This window comes from Saccopteryx bilineata, chromosome X (genome assembly GCF_036850765.1).
Source record: "Saccopteryx bilineata isolate mSacBil1 chromosome X, mSacBil1_pri_phased_curated, whole genome shotgun sequence".
In the NCBI taxonomy this organism is placed as follows: domain Eukaryota; kingdom Metazoa; phylum Chordata; class Mammalia; order Chiroptera; family Emballonuridae; genus Saccopteryx; species Saccopteryx bilineata.
In genome coordinates, this window is record NC_089502.1 from 7,437,867 (window position 1) to 7,456,138 (window position 18,272).

Sequence of the window (18,272 nt, forward strand, 5' to 3'; positions counted from 1 at the left end):
AAGAAGGAGGGTCAGAATCTGCAGGAGGAGGAGGAGGAGAAGGAGGAGGAGGTTAAAGTGTTGGTGTGGTGCCACGTGGTCAGAGGGGTCAAAAGGATTTAGAGCTTTGAGGAGAGGGGAGAGGGCAAGGAGAAAAGAGGCACAGTCACAGTTTGTAAGGAGGGAAGAGAGGTCAGAGATGAGACAAGCACCACAGTCAGAGCCACAGCTTCTAAGGAGGGGGGAGGGGACGAAGAACACAGTGGAGAAGGGAGAGGCCCCAGGCCAGCAAGGAAGGAGAAAGAGAGACTGGTGAATGAGAAAACAGGATTTAGTGAAGGGAAGGGTCTTTCTGGGGGGGGGAAAGACTCCAGCAAAAAAGATTTGCTGAGGGAGTAGAGAGGGGTCCCAAGAGCGGGGTGCTCCCGGGGGTCAGGCAGGAGGGAGAGAGTTGGGAGTCCACGGAGAAGGAAAGATTAGGAGCAGAGGTTTTAGGTGAGGTTTCTTTGGCCAAAACAGCCTGCATGTAGAACAGAAGGCACAGAAATTAAGGACAGGAGAGAAGGGAGAAGAAAAGCCTGCACGTAAGGAATCTCTGATGCCCTCCCCGTCTGGTGGTAGAAATTGTCAAGATCTCTTAGGATATTGTAATCAAATGTCCCATTTTCAGGCCAATGGGAGTCATTGTCTAGTCTGTACTGAGGCCATGCAGAAGAAGATTAATTTCTTCGGTTTGAGGTCTGAGAGATCAAGTTTGGTGAGGTTTTTTATGAGACATCCTAGAGGGGTCTGGTCGGAAGGCTTAGACTCTGAAGAGCCCATAGTGGAGACAGGTGAGCAAGAGGGGGCATCCCCGCCTTTTGTCACTGTCCCGAGAGAATCTCCGTGTGGGGGTGTGGTCCCTAATAGAGGTCATCACCACCTGTCAGGGAGCTCCGAGGACGAGAAGTCCGAGAGAGTAGAGAGGTTTGGCTAGGCGCCTAGTCTTCCCTGCAGTCCACTGAGACAAAATCAAACCCCTCAAAACGTGAGGCATGTCAGAGAAAACCGTCTGACCAGGAAGGGTTGTTTTTAGAGAGAAATTTAGAGGCCAACCAGGGAAGGGGAAGGGAGAAACTCCTTACCTTTCTGGTCCAGCAGGGGTTCAGGACAGGGTTAGACTGCCGGCCAATCAACCTACAATTACACATCCAAAGAGAATCAGGGACTAAGCCCGGGACAAGTTGCCACTGCCCATTGCTTCCCTGGTTGTAAGTTTGGACGGCAAAGAGGGGTCGTCCAGGCAGTTAGTACCCTGTCCCGGGTTTTGGCACCAAATGTTGGAATCCATGGGAGTCCGAAAGACCGGAGTAACAGGCTTTATTGAAAGGAAGAAAGGAACCCTGCCAGGCACTTCTCCTGGGGAGAAGAGCGCTGGTTACAGACTAGGGGCGAGTTATATAGTGTTTGGGAGAGCCTGAGGGGATACTGAGGCAAAAGTCCTGGTATGTCTGGAACCCCTCCTTGGGGCGGCTTGTCAGGTTTTTGGAATTCCTCTGTCTCAGGGGCGACAGTCCAGTAAGGGTGAGGTCTGACAGATAAGTGGAACATCAAGAGGGCAGTTTGGAATACACATATGTATCAGGTTGAAGCACAGGAAAAGCCAACACAAAACCAAGACATAGCTTGGGGAAAAGCAAACAAACAAACAAACAAATAAAGGAACGGAAAACCCCCTGCTGGGGCAGTAACCTACACCAAGGGCCTTGCCCCAGGGCTTCCAGACCCCACCCCTCTGCCCTGCCCTCTCACAGGCCCCGCCCCTTGCCCATTCTGGTCAGCTTTTCAATGGATTGGCTGTTGCCTTTCTTTCCTGCCCCTCCGTCATCAGCCCCCCCCCCCCCGCGCGCGCGCGCGCGCGCGCGGCGCGCGCACAGAGCGGCTACGCATTGCCCGCTGCCCCGTGGGCGCTTGCAGACCTTTGCCCGCGTGCTTTCCCTTCCTTCCTGGCATTCCCGCTTCCGCTTTCTGAAGGTTCTTTTGTTTTCCCACCTCTGTGAGGCCCTTGGTGCCCAGCGGTCCAGTGACGTCATCTTTCTGCGCTTCGTGGACACCCGCTGTTGGAAAAGGGAACTGCTGCGCTGCCCTTCTCATTTTTTGGGCTGCCACTCGTGCAGAATAATGGCACTGTCACTGTGGAAGGGGCTGGTGGGCGTCGGCCTTTTCGCCCTAGCCCACGCGGCCTTTTCCGCTGCTCAGCGTAAGTGCCCCGGGGGACGGGGACCGGGACTGCTCGGTTGCGGGACTTTGGGGCCGATGTGTGCGCGCACCAACGAGAGTGTCAGACCGAGTGTCCCAGAAAGGGTTATTGGAGACCTTAGAGTTTGGGGTGACTACCAGAAGCGGTGCAGGGCTCCCCAATGGAGGAGAGAGGCAGCATGAGAAGGGGGTGTCTGGAAGAGGGCTCAAAACGGGATGGGCGCGCTGCATAGAGGGCAAAGGGGGAGTCTATCCGGGAATCCAGGACAAGTGATGTCAGATCCAGCGTGGTGCTGAGCAGGCAGTGTCAGATTGAGGATCTCAGATGCTCACCGTCCAGTGACAGCCAGGTCGACAGCATTTGGGGCACTCCTGGGCTGTACAGGCAGTGACTGAGAAATTAGGTGACCGGGTGACCGTGTACCTTGGGTAAACTATGGTACAAGGGAAAGAGCTCTGGACTGTGAGTCTGGGGGGCATGTTCTTAAAAATTTGCTTTGCTGCTAAATCTGTAACCTTGGACAAGTCATGTAACAAAGAGTAACATAGAAAGTTTAAGTGGCAAAACAGTAGAAGTACTTTATCATACAGGTAAGATTGCATCAAGAAGAAACTTGGAGTCCAGCAGAGGATGCAGTGCATTCTTGAGACAGCTGATCAGTTTTTGACGTCTTGTCTCTTAGGTCAGGAGTCATTAAATTCTGGCAAGTGGGTCAGATGGAGCACCCCTCCTGTTTACTTAGTGAGCTAAGAATGTTTTTACACTTTAATTCGTTGGAGGGGAAAGCAAAAGAATATCATTTTATGATCCATGACAGTTATATAATGCCAAAGTTCCAACGTCCATCAGTGAAGTTTTATTGGCAGTCAACCACACCCATTCGTTTAGGGTGGCTGCTTTCTAAGGGCAGAGTTGAGTTTGTGATAGAACCAATTGCCTACAAAGCCTAAAATATTTATTATCTAAATATTTATTATATGAAATCTAATTAGATATTATCTAATAGCTAAATAATATTTATTATCTAAACTATTTATTATTACAGGTAAAGTTGGCGGACCTCTGTCCTAGCCTAAAGACACCTAGCCCATGAGAGCAGGGAGAATGTATATTTTTTGCTCATTGCTTCAAACTCAGTGCCTAGCACAATTTTTCTCATGGTAGGTAATCAATATGTTGAATGAAGGAACTTGAACTTTATTCCTTTACCATATTTCCCCATGTATAAGACGCTCCCATGTATAAGACACACCTTAATTTTGGGGCCCAAAATTTGGGGGAAAAAATGTATTACATAAAGTTATTGAACTTAAGTTTCATTCATCATGAAATTCATACAACTCCTCATCTCTGTCAAAACTCCCATTATTAGCTTGTCCTCATCTGTATCTGAGGTCGAATACTGTCTTCAACGATGAGCTCAAAAACAAGCACAAAAAAGCAGGAAATGCAAGTAAAAAAATCTACAACCACTGTATAAGACACACCCAGTTTTTAGACCCCAAATTTTTCAAAAAAGGTGCATCTTATACATGGGGAAATAGGTATTTGCTGGATTGCTTTCTTTCTTTAGGAATAAATTAGAAAATGAAATGTGGCCTGACTTGTGGTGGCACAGTGGATGGAGCTTCGACCTGGAATGCTGAGGTTGCCGGTTGGAAACCCTGGGCTTGCTTGGTCAGGGCACGTATGGAAGTTGATGCTTCCAGCTCCTCTCCCCCTTATCTCTCTCTGTCTTTCCCCTAAAATGAATAAATAAAATCTTTTAAAAAGAGAAAATGAAATGTGAATTCCTACAAAGTCCCGATTTTTTCAAGTTAAAACCTTTTGTTGTGTTTATTACACATAATTAAAAGGATCCAATTATTTTAACAGTTATTACATGCATGTATTCTGACATTGTCTAAAGGAAATTGAATTTAATTTTTTATTTATAATTTTTTAGATTCACAGAAAAGTTTCAAAGATACTACAGAGAGTGACTGTATACCCCTCAACCAGTTCCCACTATTGGTAACATCTTACCTTACCATGGTATATCGTCTCAACTAAGAAACTGACATTGGTATATTACTATTAAGAAGTCTAGCTTTTATTTGGATCTTGCCATTTTTTCCATTAACGTCTTCTTTCAGTTCTAGGACCAATCCAGGATATCACATGAGACATCTAGTTGTCATGTTTCCCCAGTCTCCTCTGTTCTGTGCTCCAAGCTTTAATGATAATAATCGCTCACATAATTAAGTGCTTACCAAGTGCCAGGAACTGAACTAAGCACTTCACTTGTATTATATAATTCCATTCTATCGAAAACCCTGTGGTGTGGCTGTTGTTATTACTCTTGTCTTTGAAAGATGAAGACGTTGAGACATACAGTTAGGAAACTTACACAGAGGTACAGAGACGTGAAACGGTGGGGCCAGGATTTAAAGACAAAGCATTCAACTTGAGCTGATGTGCTACACTTTCATGAAATTCAGTGTCAGGAAATTGGCTGAAATTTTACTGTGCTTAGGTGCTGCTAGAGGTACAGTGCATAATGCCCTGACAGAGCTCATTGTCGAGTGCAGAAACAAATGGATCAAGAAATAATCACAATAAAGTGATATAAACACTGCACTAAAAGTGTGTAAAGATAAAGATGTATAGAGACAGGGACAGCTCTAGAGCCTTGCTGCTCAAGTGTGGTCAACACACCAGCATGTTTGTGATCACTTGGCACCATACTAGAAATGCCCACTCCATATCTCTAGAATTGGAATCTGGACTTCGGTCAGATCACCAGTGATTTGTATGCACATTCCTTTGAGTAGCCCTGCCACAGGTGGATTAATATCGGTGGAGGCCCCGGGCACAGAAGAAAATATCGGGCCCCTCAAAAAAGAGAGAGGGGCGCCTGACCAGGCGGTGGCGCAGTGGATAGAGCGTCGGACTGGGATGCTGAGGACCCAGGTTTGAAACCCTGAGGTCGCCAGCTTGAGCACAGCTCATCTGGTTTGAGCAAAAGCTCACCAACTTGGACCCAAGGTCGCTGGCTCAAGCAAGGGGTTATTCGGTCTGCTGAAGGCCCACAGTCAAGGCACATATGAGAAAGCAATCAATGAACAACTAAGGTGTCTCAATGCGCAACGAAAAACTGATTGATGCTTCTCATCTCTCCGTTCCTGTCTGTCCCTGTCTATCCCTCACTCTGACTCTGTCTCTGTCTCTGTAAAAAATAAATAAATAAAATTTAAAAATTAAAAGAGAGAGAGAGAGAGGGACAGGGAAAATAAAAATACATGTTAAGCATATTTTTAAATAAATAAAAAATATTATATACTGTTAATGTTAAAATTGCATGTGTGAAACCAAATCTGGTGTCATTAGGAAAAAGTGTAACGTTGGGGCCCAGAGCGCACACCTGGTGCGCCCACAGTTAAATCCACCTCCAAGCACTGCCCTGGGGGAGGGGAGAGTTTTGTGAGGTACACGTTTTCTACCACACGCTTTAGCTGTAAACATTTAAGGTCCTAGAGCAAACCCTTTGTTTTACAAAGGAGGAAATGCTTGCTAAAAGGTAGTGTTACAGAGTCAGGTTAGACTTCAGCTAAATAAAGTTAGCTGGAATCTGAACTGACAGTAGGGACTTAGGCAAAAGCTGTTTTTGTTATTGGTTTGATTTTTCTTTTCCATTTGTCCTTACGATAAACCCTGTAAGAAAAAAACCTTGGAAATGTCTAAACAAATTCTCTTTTAAGAGTCAGTACACATGTAGTCACAACAGTTTGCCTTTTTAAGTTCACAATACACTTAACTAAATGGGATTGTGGAAGGTTCATCTAGATTTAGGATTTTGTGTTTTTATGTTTCCAGTGAGATGAAAGTTCCTTACGGCATCTGTCACGTCAACGGGACCTCTTTATAATGCTCTGTTGGAAAGAGACTAATACTTACTTTTGAGGCTAATTTGGTCATGTCAGGTTGTGGCAGCAGATAGCCTACTGTGGTGCCCTGGCGTGCGCAGCTTTGCCACAACGAACTTTGTTATGGCAGAGAACCTATCACATATCTCATTGAGTCCTCGCGTTATTTCCAGTTTACTCTTGCAGAAGCTTTGACAGTGAAAAGATAGGTACTGTATTCCTTTGAGTCTAAGACACACTTACCCTCCCACATCTCCATTTTAAAACTCTGAAATTTCCATGGCCTGATAGCTCCATTTGTTAGAGCACTGGCTCGAAGCGCAGAGGTAGCCGGTGCAATCCCTGGTCAGGGCACATTCAAGAACGGATTGATGTTCCTGTCGCTGTCTCTCCCCCCTTCCTCTCTTGCTAAAATCAATAAAAAAATTTTTTTTAATAAAACTGAAATTGAGATAAGTATTACATGAAAGTATCTTACGTTGAATGAGATAATATCGGTATACAGTAAGTTCAAGAGCTGGTTTTATGATCCAGGCTTATCAGCTTCATGATCCTGATTCTTTTTCTTAGTACTTTGCTGCTTCCTGAAGCTAAGGCAGCCGCATAATTAGAATTTAATCATGCAGGCAGAAATTGATGTCCTGGAATATTTCCTACTCCACCACTGTCCCAGAATATTCTCTCAGGAAAAAACATTTCCATACCATTTCTGTGATGGTGGTGCTATTTCAAGAGTGGAGAGTTCCTGTAGGCTTCCTAATTTTAAAATAATTGTGATTTCTTTGACCAGTTAGTGAAAGAAATGATTCATTCAGAGGATTCTGATTTTCCTATAGCAATGAAAGAAAAAATATGTATAGATATTTCTTCCTCATACTTACTCATCTTTCACTCTTACCATTTTATAAGGTGACAAAGCAGGTCACGATGAGAATAAAATAGTTCAAGATCAGGTTGATTGCCTTAGAAGAAATTTTTGAGGAATACAGGATTAGCATTACTTTATGTAGAATATAAGTCAGCTGCTTCTTTAGTATTTAGATTTGCTTACATTTTAAGGGAGAAAAATGAGCTACGATTTCCTTAATGGTATGCTTCTGGTTTATAGATCGTTCTTATATGCGATTAACAGAAAAGGAAGATGAATCACTGCCAATAGATGTAAGTTGGTCATTTTTATTCTATTAACATATACTTTAAGAATTAGCCATATACTTACTTTATAATAATATTTTAACTGGTTTTTATTCTCAATATTTTTCAGACATGAAATTATATCTGTTCTCTACTGTTTGTCATTCATTGTAAAACCCAAACATTTGGAAACAAAATATTTCTGTTTGGTTTCTAGAACTATAGTTTAAATAGTCTTTCTAGAACTTGCTCTTCCATAGTCTGATATGCACTTAAAATTTTGATAATTTGAGTCTGACCAGGTAGTGGCAGAGTGAATAGAGCGTCAGAGTGGGATGCTGAGGACCCAGGTTCGAGACCTTGAGGTCGCCAGCTTGAGCACGGGCTCATCTGGTTTGAGCAAAGCTCACCAGCTAGGACTCAAGGTTGCTGGCTTGAGCAAGGGGTTAGTCGCTCTGCTGTAGCCCCCAGGTCAAGGCACATATGAGAAAGCAATCAATGAACAGCTAAGGTGCTGCAATGAAGAATTGATGCTTCTCATCCCTCTCCCTTCCTGTCTGCCTGTCCCTATCTGTTCCTCTCTATCTCTATCACAAGAAAAATTTCATAATTTGACTTCATTTTTTTTGGAAAAGTTATTTTTTTTATTTTTATTTATTTATTTATTTTTTATATTTCTGAAGCTGGAAACAGGGAGAGACAGTCAGACAGACTCCCGCATGCGCCCGACCGGGATCCACCCGGCACGCCCACCATGGGGCGACGCTCTGCCCACCAGGGGGCGACGCTCTGCCCACCAGGGGGCGATGCTCTGCCCATCCTGGGCGTCGCCATGTTGCGACCAGAGCCACTCTAGCGCCTGGGGCGGAGGCCACAGAGCCATCCCCAGCGCCCGGGCCATCTTTGCTCCAATGGAGCCTTGGCTGCGGGAGGGGAAGAGAGAGACAGAGAGGAAGGCGCAGCGGAGGGGTGGAGAAGCAAATGGGCGCTTCTCCTGTGTGCCCTGGCTGGGAATCGAACCCGGGTCCTCCGCACGCTAGGCCGACGCTTGGAAAAGTTATTTTTTATATAAAATTTAAGAACAAACAAAACCAAGAAACTGTTGTTTAGGAACATATACATAGGAGGTAAAATTAAAGAAAAACAAGGAAGTGTTCTTTAAGCTAAAATGATAGTGAGCTTCACTCACAATTTTTATTTTTACTGGATTTTAAATTACAAAATAGTAGATTCTTTGTAACAGAATTAAACAGTAATGTAAAAAATAAAACTGACCACATTAAAAAAAAAAGATAAAAGAAGAAAACCTGACTCCGTTGCTCAGCAATTGTACTTCTGTTCTGAACAGTTTGGAGTGTACTGGCAGGTCAGTTTTGTTCCTGTGCATAAACAACATTATCTTTATTTATGTCTATATAGGTTTACTTAATCAAAACACAGGGTTTTTAAAAAATTATTATACATGTGTATATATGGATAGTTTTATATTGAGATTTTTATTGCTTAATGTATCTTAACATACCTTCATGACTACTTATAGATTTAGCACATTCTTGTTAATGGTGCCTGTGATTGCACTGTATGAAATAGGTAACGGCAAACTGGTGGTGGAAGTGTAAACTGGTATAACTGTACATTAGGTTTTAATTTAGAAAGAGAAATAGCTTGTGGTTAATTTTGGCTTTAGTTGTCTATCAAGGACATGGCTGGTGTGGTTATTAACTCATTCCCCCTTCACATTTGCTTTGTGGTAGATGCACACACATTCATTTATAGCTATTTAAGAAAACTTCCTTCTGTTTACAAATGGGAAAAATTTAAAATTAGAGACAATAACAATCAAGAAAATAAAATACGCTTGTACTCCCATGTCAGTTAATGTCAAGCGTGCAAATTTCTCCTTGCACAATCTTTTTCAAAAGCAGTTTGGTATTACCTAGTAAAGCTGAGTGTGCATACACTCTTCACCAGTGTTTCTACTCCCATGCATCAGGAGATATGCACAAGGTTATCCATATTGACGTTGTAAAAGTAACATAGAAGAAACAGCCCACACAACCATCAAAAGGAGAATGTATAAATTGTGATATTTTTATATACTGGAATATAAAACAACGAAAGTGAATGGACTACAACTACATACTATAAAAGAGATCAATCTCACAAAATAATTTCAAAATGTGGAAAAGTAAGCAATATTTGTTTTAGAGGTGCATACACAGCTGGTAAAATTATAAAGAAAAGCAAAAAACTGATTAATACGCAATTTGAGACAATAGTTAACTGAGAAAGGGTGAAGAATATTGCAGAGGGACATGTGGAACTTGAAAGGTACTGGTAATACTCTGTTTCTTATGATGAGTGGTGGGTAAGAGGTGTTCCTTTTTTTTAAATAAACATTTATTTATTTATTTATTTATTTATTTATTTATTTTTGTGTCAGAGAGAGGGACAGATAGGGACAGACAGACAGGAAGGGAGAGAGATGAGAAACATCAATTCTTCGTTGTGGTTCCTTAGTTGTACACTGATTGTTTTCTCATATGTGCCTTGACCGGGGGCTACAGCAGACCGAGTGACCCCTAGCTTGAGCCAGCGACCTTGGGTCCAAGCTGGTGAGCCTTGCTCAAACCAGATTTTTTTATTTTTTTTATGACTGTCTCTCCCTGTTTCCAGCTTCAGAAATATAAAAAAAAATAAAAATAAAAAAAAAAAAAAAATAACTTTTCCAAAAAAAATGAAGTCAAATTATGAAATTTTTCTTGTGATAGAGATAGAGAGGAACAGATAGGGACAGGCAGACAGGAAGGGAGAGGGATGAGAAGCATCAATTCTTCATTGCAGCACCTTAGCGCTCAAGCTGGCGACCTCGGGGTCTCAAACCTGGGTCCTCCACACCCCAGTCCGACGCTCTATCCACTGTGCCACCATCTGTCAGGCCAAGAGGTGTTCTTTTTATATTCTATGATATTTAACAAGAATACATTAAAAAGGTCTTAGTTCTTGGAAGCAAATAGTAGTTGATAACTGATTTTTGAATGGCTTATTATATGTTTTCATTATTTTAGCAAAACCCACATATATTTTTGAAGGCAATCCATAGAATTTATAGATTTTATTGTGTTTAAGACCAAATCCTTTAACTGAGAATTGAGTCTTTGATAGGATCTAGGAGAAACACCTCTTAGAGGCTCAAAAGAGATGGAAAGAAAATTGTAAATTTTTATAATAATATTTCTGTGTTATTTAGTAATATTACTTTTTATACTCACAGATAGTTCTTCAGACACTTCTCGCCTTTGCAGTTACCTGTTATGGTATAGTTCATGTTGCAGGGGAGTTTAAAGACATGGATGCCACTTCTGAACTAAAAAATAAGTAAGTTTTCCCCTTTTCATAGGCATTTCATTTCTTGGGGGTTTTGCTTCATTCACGTATTTTTAAATGTATGAGCTATGGTACATAAAAGTTGGTTTTTACATTTTGATTATATAATCTGTATGAGTAATGAAGTAAAAATATTGAGGCAATATTTGATATTATAGGAGAAATGGAAGTGGAATGGCAGATTATTGACATTAGAATATGATATTATATTATGATTACTTAAAATTATTTATTTGTTTGTTGGGTGGATGGGTAGACAGAAATAGTCATATAGGAAGATATTCTCTCAGATATCCTTCCCTTCCTCTCTGTTCCTCTCTTTGTTTTCTTCCCCTTCCCTCCTTCCTTCCTTCCTTCCTTCCTTCCTTCCTTCCTTCCTTCCTTCCTTCCTTCCTTCCTTCCTTCCTTCCTTCTTTCCTCCCTCCCTCCCCCCTTTCTCCTTCCCTCCTTCCCTCTTTCTCTCCTTCCCTCCTTCCCCCCTTCCTCCCCTCCTCTCCCCTTCCTTCCTTTCTTCCTTTCTTTCTTCCTTCCTTCCTTCTTCCCTCTTTCCCTCCTCCCTCCCCCTCCCTCCTTCCCTCCTTCCCTCTTTCTCTCCTTCCCTCCTTCTACCCTTCCTCCCCTTCTTCTCTCCTTCCCACCTTCCTTCCTTCCTTCCTTCCTTCCTTCCTTCCTCCCTCCCTCCTCCCTCCCTCCTCCCTCCTTCTCTCCTTCCCTCATTCTCTCCTTCCCTCCTTCCCCCTTCCTCCCCTCCTTCTCCTCTTCCTTCCTTTCTTCCTTCCTTCTTTCTTCCCTCTTTCCCTCCTCCCTCCCCCTCCCTCCTTTCCTCCTTCCCTCTTTCTCTCCTTCCCTCCTTATACCCTTCCTCCCCTCCTTCTCTCCTTCCTTCCTTCCTTCATCCTTCCTTCTTTCCTCCCTCCCTCCTCCCTCCTCCCTCCTTCTATCCTTCCCTCTTTCTCTCCTTCCCTCCTTCTCCCCTTGCTCCCCTCCTTCTCCCCTTCCTTCCTTCCTTCCTTCCTTCCTTCCTTCCTTCCTCCCTCTCTCCCTCCCTCCCTCCCTCCCTCCCTTCCCTCCTTTTTTCCTTCCTTCCTTCCTCCCTCCCTCCTCCCTCCTTCCATCCTTCCCTCTTTCTCTCCTTCCCTCCTTCTCCCCTTCCTCCCCTCCTTCTCCTCTTCCTTCCTTCCTTCCTTCCTTCCTTCCTTCCTTCCTTCCTTCCTTCCTTCCTTCCTTCCTTCCTCCCTCTCTCCCTCCCTCCCTCCCTCCCTTTCTTCCTTCTTCCCTCCTTCTGTCCTTCCCTCTTTCTCTCCTTTCCTCCTTCCCCCCTCCTCTCCTCCTTCTCCCCTTCCTTCTTTCCTTCCTTCCTTCCTTCCTTCCTTCCTTCCTTCCTTCCTTCCTTCCTTCCTTCTTTCCTTCCTTCTTTCCTCCCTTCCTTTTTTCTTCTCTCCCTCCCTCCTCCCTCCCTCCTTCCCTCCTTCCCTCCTTCCCTCTTTCTCTCCTTCCCTCCTTCCCCCCTTCCTCCCCTCCTTCTCCCCTTCCTTTCTCCCTCCATTCCTTCCTTCCTTCCTTCCTTCCTTCCTTCCTTCCTTCCTTCCTTCCTTCCTTCCTTCCTTCCTTCCTTCCTTCTTCCCTCCCTTCCTTCCTTATTTCCTTCCTTCCTTCCTTCCTCCCTCCCTCCCTCCCTCCCTTTTTTCCTCCTTCTCCCCTTCCCTCCCTCCCTCCCTCCCTCCCTCCCTCCCTCCCTCCCTCCCTCCCTCCCTTCCTTTCTTCTGTCCCAGCTGTCCCAGCTTAGTCTTGGAAAGAATAAGGTGTTTTCTGTTTTTTCCGTTACACTTGAACCTAGTTTGTAACACACTCTGTTCTCATGCCCTTTTCTGTTCCTGGATTGAACTATGTTTGTTATTCTGCTTTCTTTTTTATCCTGTACTTCTTCTACACTGTTTTCATGAGCTTTGCTTGCTTTACTTTTCAAAATTTCTTACTTTTATAAAACCATCCATTAGCTTTGGTCAATTCCATCTCTGGGCTTGACCCACTTTCTCAATCCTGAAAAATTTAACCCTTTAAAATATTTCCTTAGGGAGATTTACAATAAACATTTATGTGTTAGAGGGAACTCACCCTCTTTTTACTTTACATCTTAAATAGTCACATCTGTTTCATGTGGGATATGCTTGGATTTTTAGGTGGGCTGACTTTGAGACTTGAGATTTATCAAAGGAAGAATTACATTTTTCCAGGAAAATAATACTGAAAAACAAACCAACACTAAAAGCTATACACTTAGGTGTTTGTGAACTTTTTTTACACCACATATCTCTCACTGGAAAAGAAGAAAGGATACTTTACTATCATCACCCACTACTGTTCTTACAAAGAGTCTATTAAGAATCATAGGCAAGGGACCAGGAAAGAGAGAAGTAAAATAGAATGGCATTAAGTAGGTGGTAGCAAAATATGAATTTAGTAGGTTGTTGTTAAATATATGGTTTGAAAAACAGCAGGTACAGAGGGACCAAAGGAATTTAAGGAAATTTTTGCTATACTTGAAAGATTCTTAGAAAATAGATCTGTGAAATAATCACAGAGTTTGAACAGTGAGGGCCAAAGGAGAGTATTCAAAGGTACAATCTCTGTACTGGTATTTTTTTAAAAACGACTATTTGGCATGGGCTAATCTTAGATCTACAGATGTGATTCAAGTTGACCACTTACTTATATTATTCATAGGCATATTGGAAGGACTAGCTGAATAAAAAATTCTATGACAATATGTTGCTTTTCCAGATTTCTTATTTTCTTTATACAGGAAAACCAATGAGCTACACAGTATGATTACCATTTATGGTCTGATTTCATGGGTTTAAACATAGTTTAAACTAAAACCCATAGCAAATTCATAATTTAGCAGAAGCCTCCTTATTTTCACATAGGCTTTTATAAGGCTTTATCTAAAATTGATGTCTTTTTCTTTTAAGGACATTTGACACATTAAGAAATCACCCTTCCTTTTATGTATTTAATCATCGTGGTAGAGTATTGTTCCAGCCTTCAGATACAACAAATTCTTCAAACGAAGATGCATTGTCCTCTAACACATCATTGAAATTACGAAAACTGGAATCACTGCGTCGTTAAGATTTTTACAAATTATAACAACAGTAGAGGACACAGAGCAGGAATATTGAAGTTTGGGGTATAAAGCCCTCCCCCCATCAATATTTATAGTGATCTTTTAGAACTAACTAAAAAAGTCTGTGGTCCTTGTTTGTATACTGTAATCAAATTATTATTTTTTTTTTGGAGAGTTTGAATATTTATTTTTTTTTTATTGAATTGATTGGAGTGACATTGGCTGATGACATTATATAGGTTTCAGGTGTACAAATCTGTAACACATCATCTGTATGTTGTATTGTGTGTTCACTACCCCAAGTCAGGTCTCCTTCCATCACTGCTTACACCCTCTTTCACTCTGGTAATCACTGTAATGTGGACTGTGTCTGTGAAGGTGTTTTTTTTTCTTAATTCCTTCACCTTTTTTTTTTTTTTTTTTTAGTATTTCTCTGAAGCTAGAAACGGGGAGAGACAGTCAGACAGACTCCCGCATGTGCCTGACTGGGGTCCACCTGGCAAGCCCACTAGGGTGTTGCTCCACTGTAATCATAGCCATTCTAGTGCCTGAGGCAGAGGCCATGGAACCGCCCTCGGTGCCTGGGCCAACTTTGCTCCAATGGAGCCTTGGCTGCGGGAGGGGAAGAGAGAGACAGAGAGGAAGGAGAGGGGGAGGGGTGGAGAAGCAGATGGGCGCTTCTCCTGTGTGCCCTGACTGGGAATTGAACTCGGGACTTCCGCATGCCAGGCCGACGCTCTACCACTGAGCCAACCAGCCAGGGCCTCTTTCACCTTTTTCATGCAGCCTCCCAACCCTACTCCCCTCTGACAGCTGTCAGTCTGTTCTCTGTATTTATAAGTCTGTTACTATTTTGTTGATTTTGTTCATTAGATTTCACAAAGAAGTGAAATCATATGGTACTTGTCTTTCTTTGACTAGCTTATTTCACTTAGCATAACAATCTCCAAGTCCATCCATGATATTGCAAAAGGTAAGATTGCCCTTTTTACGGCAGTGTAGTATTCCATTGTGTGAATGTACCACAGCTTTTTTATCTACTCACCTACTGGTGGGCACTTAGGCTGCTTCCAGATTGTGGCTATTGTAAATAATGCTACCATGAACATCAAATTATTGAGGCAGTATAAATTATCTGTGAAATTAATCTTTTATCTGTCATAGGGAATTCTTTTTTCATTTAAAACAAATTTACATCTTTTGTAAGTCACTGTTTTAAAAACATTCCTTTGGAAAAAAATGTTATTTTGTAATTATGTAATATCTTAGATTTCTTTTCTTTTGCAGTACAGTTTTTAGGATCCTTTTGGAAACAGTGTGAGTACTGCATTTTGCAGCATGAATGTATCTTAACAACAAATAGACTTCTCTAAAGAGTTATTAAAAGGTTACAAGTTTTTCTTATGCTCCCTAAAAAGTGGCTCTGTTTCAGAGGAGACTTGCCAGTTTTTAATTTATCCATGACTTCTTGCCCCACCTGACTACCATGTACATTCTAACATCAACTGTCTTGTTTCATCACTTCTCTGGGGTTCTGTGTGCAGTGAGCAATTTTTGTGTCTGAAGTTCTTTGTCATAACAAATATATTAAACAAACTTAACTTACTGTAAAGCTACTTATGTTTTCTTCATTCAACTGTAAAAAAATCCCTAAATGTTTATATTGTATAAGAATAGTTGAAGATATACCAAGAAGACCAGTGGTGGGATTCAAATAATTTAACAACCAGTTCTCTGCCCTAATGACCATTTTAAGTATAAGGAAATGATATACCAAAAGGTAGTTTATTATTTCATACATTTAGTACTTAAATAAGAACAAAAAAAAGAGGTAAACAAATCTAGATTGTGTTATAAGGAAGATTTTTAAAATATTAATGAAAATATGAAATGATACCTGACAAAAAAACAATAAAACTGTTATTTAAGATATTTTCTTACTGCTTCTCGATTAGCATCCTCACTTGCAATTTTTTTCACCTCTGGACAGAATGAACATAACTACAGGTACTTACAATACATTGTTGTGCAGATGAATGTTAAGAAGAGTAAGGAGGCCCTGGCTGGTTGGCTCAGTGGTAGAGCGTCGGCCTGGTGTGCAGGAGTCCCGGGTTTGATTCCCGGCCAGGGCACACAGGAGAAGTGCCCATCTGCTCCTCCACCACTCCCCCTCTCCTTCCTCTCTGTCTCTCTCTTCTCCTCCTGCAGCTGAGGCTCCAGTGGAGCAAAGATGGCCTGGGCGCTGAGGATGGCTCTGTGGCCTCTGCCTCAGGTGGTAGGATGGCTCTGGAATCAACAGAGTGACACCCTAGAGGGGCAGAGCATCGCCCCCTGGTGGGCATTCCGGATGGATCCTGGTCGGGCGCATGCGGGAGTCTGTCTGACTGCCTCCCCGTTTCCAGCTTCGGAAAAATGCAAAAAATTAAATAAAATAAGAGTAAGGAATGTAAATTTGTGATTTCCACATTGGGCAGCTGCCCAGGTGCCCACCTTAGAGAGAACCCTGATTACAAGTACCACTTGAACAACTGGTTTGCTGAACTGAACCGAAAATTAGGTATCAGTTCTGCTGAACCAGTACAAACTGGCTGAATCCCACCAGTGAAAAAGACCCTTTCTGATTCTGTTACCCTGCTTATGTAGAAGAATAGTAACCACTGAGGAAAACTGATTGCTTGTCATTTATTACACACTCTAATAGTGAATTAGTAAAAGTAAACTTCCCTTTAAAAGCAGACCTCAAAGGAATTGGCCCAATATGTTCTAAATATTTGGAACTAATATCTTGATTAAAACAAAATTCAGGTCATTTAAGAAATTGTCCTGTAGCTTCTGACTTGTCGCAGGCTTAGTTTTCCCTCTTCATGGCGTGTCACTGAAGGTGAGGACGAGATACAGAGTACAACTTTCATAGAAACGGGGATTTTCGTTTTAAGGACATTTGGCTAGCTCTTTGCTCTACAGAAAGCTTAACATTTATCTGTAGAGGTGAGCTGATTCAGCCTTCAGGTGGCTATGATTTCAGTGACATTCAGAAGTTTGAACTATTGAAAACTGTCTAGAATATGGGAAGACTCACTTCTTAATAACCAGGGAACCAGCCAAATGCTATGGGCTAGCAGGCGTCCCCAAACTACGGCCCGTGGGCCGCATGCGGCCACCTGAGGCCATTTATCCAGCCCCCCACCACACTTCCGGAAGGAGCACTTCTTTCATTGGTGGTCAGTGAGAGGAGTACTGTATGTGGTGGCCTTCCAATGGTCTGAGGGACAGTGAACTGACCCCCTGTGTAAAAAGTTTGGTGACCCCTGGTCAGCTGCAGAAAGTGTAGATTGGTGAATTGGAGACTGATGCTCTGTAACACTCCCTAATGCAGGGGTCGGGAACCTTTGGCTGAGAGAGCCATGAACGCCACATATTTTAAAATGTAATTCCATGAGAGCCATACAATATGTTTAACACTAAATACAAGTAAATGTGTGCATTTTATGTAAGGCCAACACTTTTAAAGTATAATAAGTCTCTGAATTCTTTTTAATAACATTGTTATACTGTTGCTAACCAATGATGAATAAAGTACTTCTTACCATTAATGCGACTTCTGGTGCTGTATGGTTTTGCTGATGGCTTTGTAGTTTAGTTGATACGTGGTGAGGTTAAGCTTCATGCAGGTGTTGAGACTTCTATCCGTTAAACGTGATCGTAGGCTGGTAAACGTTCTTTAGATGTGAGAAAGACTGCTCACATGCATATGTAGAGACAAACATTGTCAGTACAGCAATATGCGTTCCAAGTTTTGACAATCAGCTGGTCTGCGGGTTGAAGGTTTTTCATTTCTCCTGACTTGTGTTTGCTTGCCAACTCTGCTTGCTGTCGTGCAAGTCTTTCCAAATCTTCATTACGTGACTTGAACTTATCCACCCACATGTCTGAGGCCTTCAGGTCAGCAGCTTGTAGCTCAAAATCTCTGACAGAGACACCAGGGATGTAACTCAGGTCGTCACTGTCCACTGCACACTCGTGTGGATGGGTGGTGAACTTAAAAAGATGACTGCATTCACGAAATTCTCCAAAGCACTCTTTGAATGACTGCAGGAGATTAGATGTGAAGCATGCTAGCTGCTGGATATCAGGATGTTGAGCAAGGTCACTTGCTGTGCATGTATCTTTAAACTCTCCCAGTGTTTCAAAGTGTAGTAAACGACCTGTTTTAATATCAGTGATGAAGAGTTCCAGCTTGTTTTCAAATGCAAACACTGTTTGTTGAAGGGATAAGACTGTATTTCCAATGCCTTGCATTTTCACATTGAGCTGGCTCAGATATTCAGTCATGTCCACGAGATAGTAGAACTTCAGGAGCCACTCAGTGTTAGCTAACTCAGGATGCTTGACATTTTTCATTTCAAGAGATTTTGCTCAGACAAGCCGCGAAACAGCTGAGCACCTTCCCTCTTGACAACCAATGCACACTGTTCTGCAGAAGCAGACCAGGATAATTATT

The 18,272-nt window shown here is 42.4% G+C and overlaps 1 protein-coding gene across 2 annotated transcripts; it reads left to right on the forward strand.

The window, feature by feature from the left end:
- The first annotated feature begins 1,904 nt into the window (after nt 1-1,904).
- On the forward strand, nt 1,905-15,387 carry MMGT1 (membrane magnesium transporter 1). Of its 2 annotated transcripts, XM_066249563.1 has the most exons (4): nt 1,909-2,218; nt 7,232-7,284; nt 10,532-10,635; nt 13,617-15,387. In XM_066249563.1, the coding sequence occupies exons 1-4, from the start codon at nt 2,140-2,142 to the stop codon at nt 13,774-13,776; spliced, it is 396 nt and encodes a 131-aa protein (XP_066105660.1). In that variant the 5' UTR covers nt 1,909-2,139; the 3' UTR covers nt 13,777-15,387. The 2 variants fall into 2 exon arrangements, with proteins under 2 accessions (XP_066105661.1, XP_066105660.1); XM_066249564.1 differs by lacking the exon at nt 7,232-7,284 and having other exon boundaries at nt 1,905-2,218; nt 10,536-10,635.
- The last annotated feature ends 2,885 nt before the right edge of the window (nt 15,388-18,272 follow it).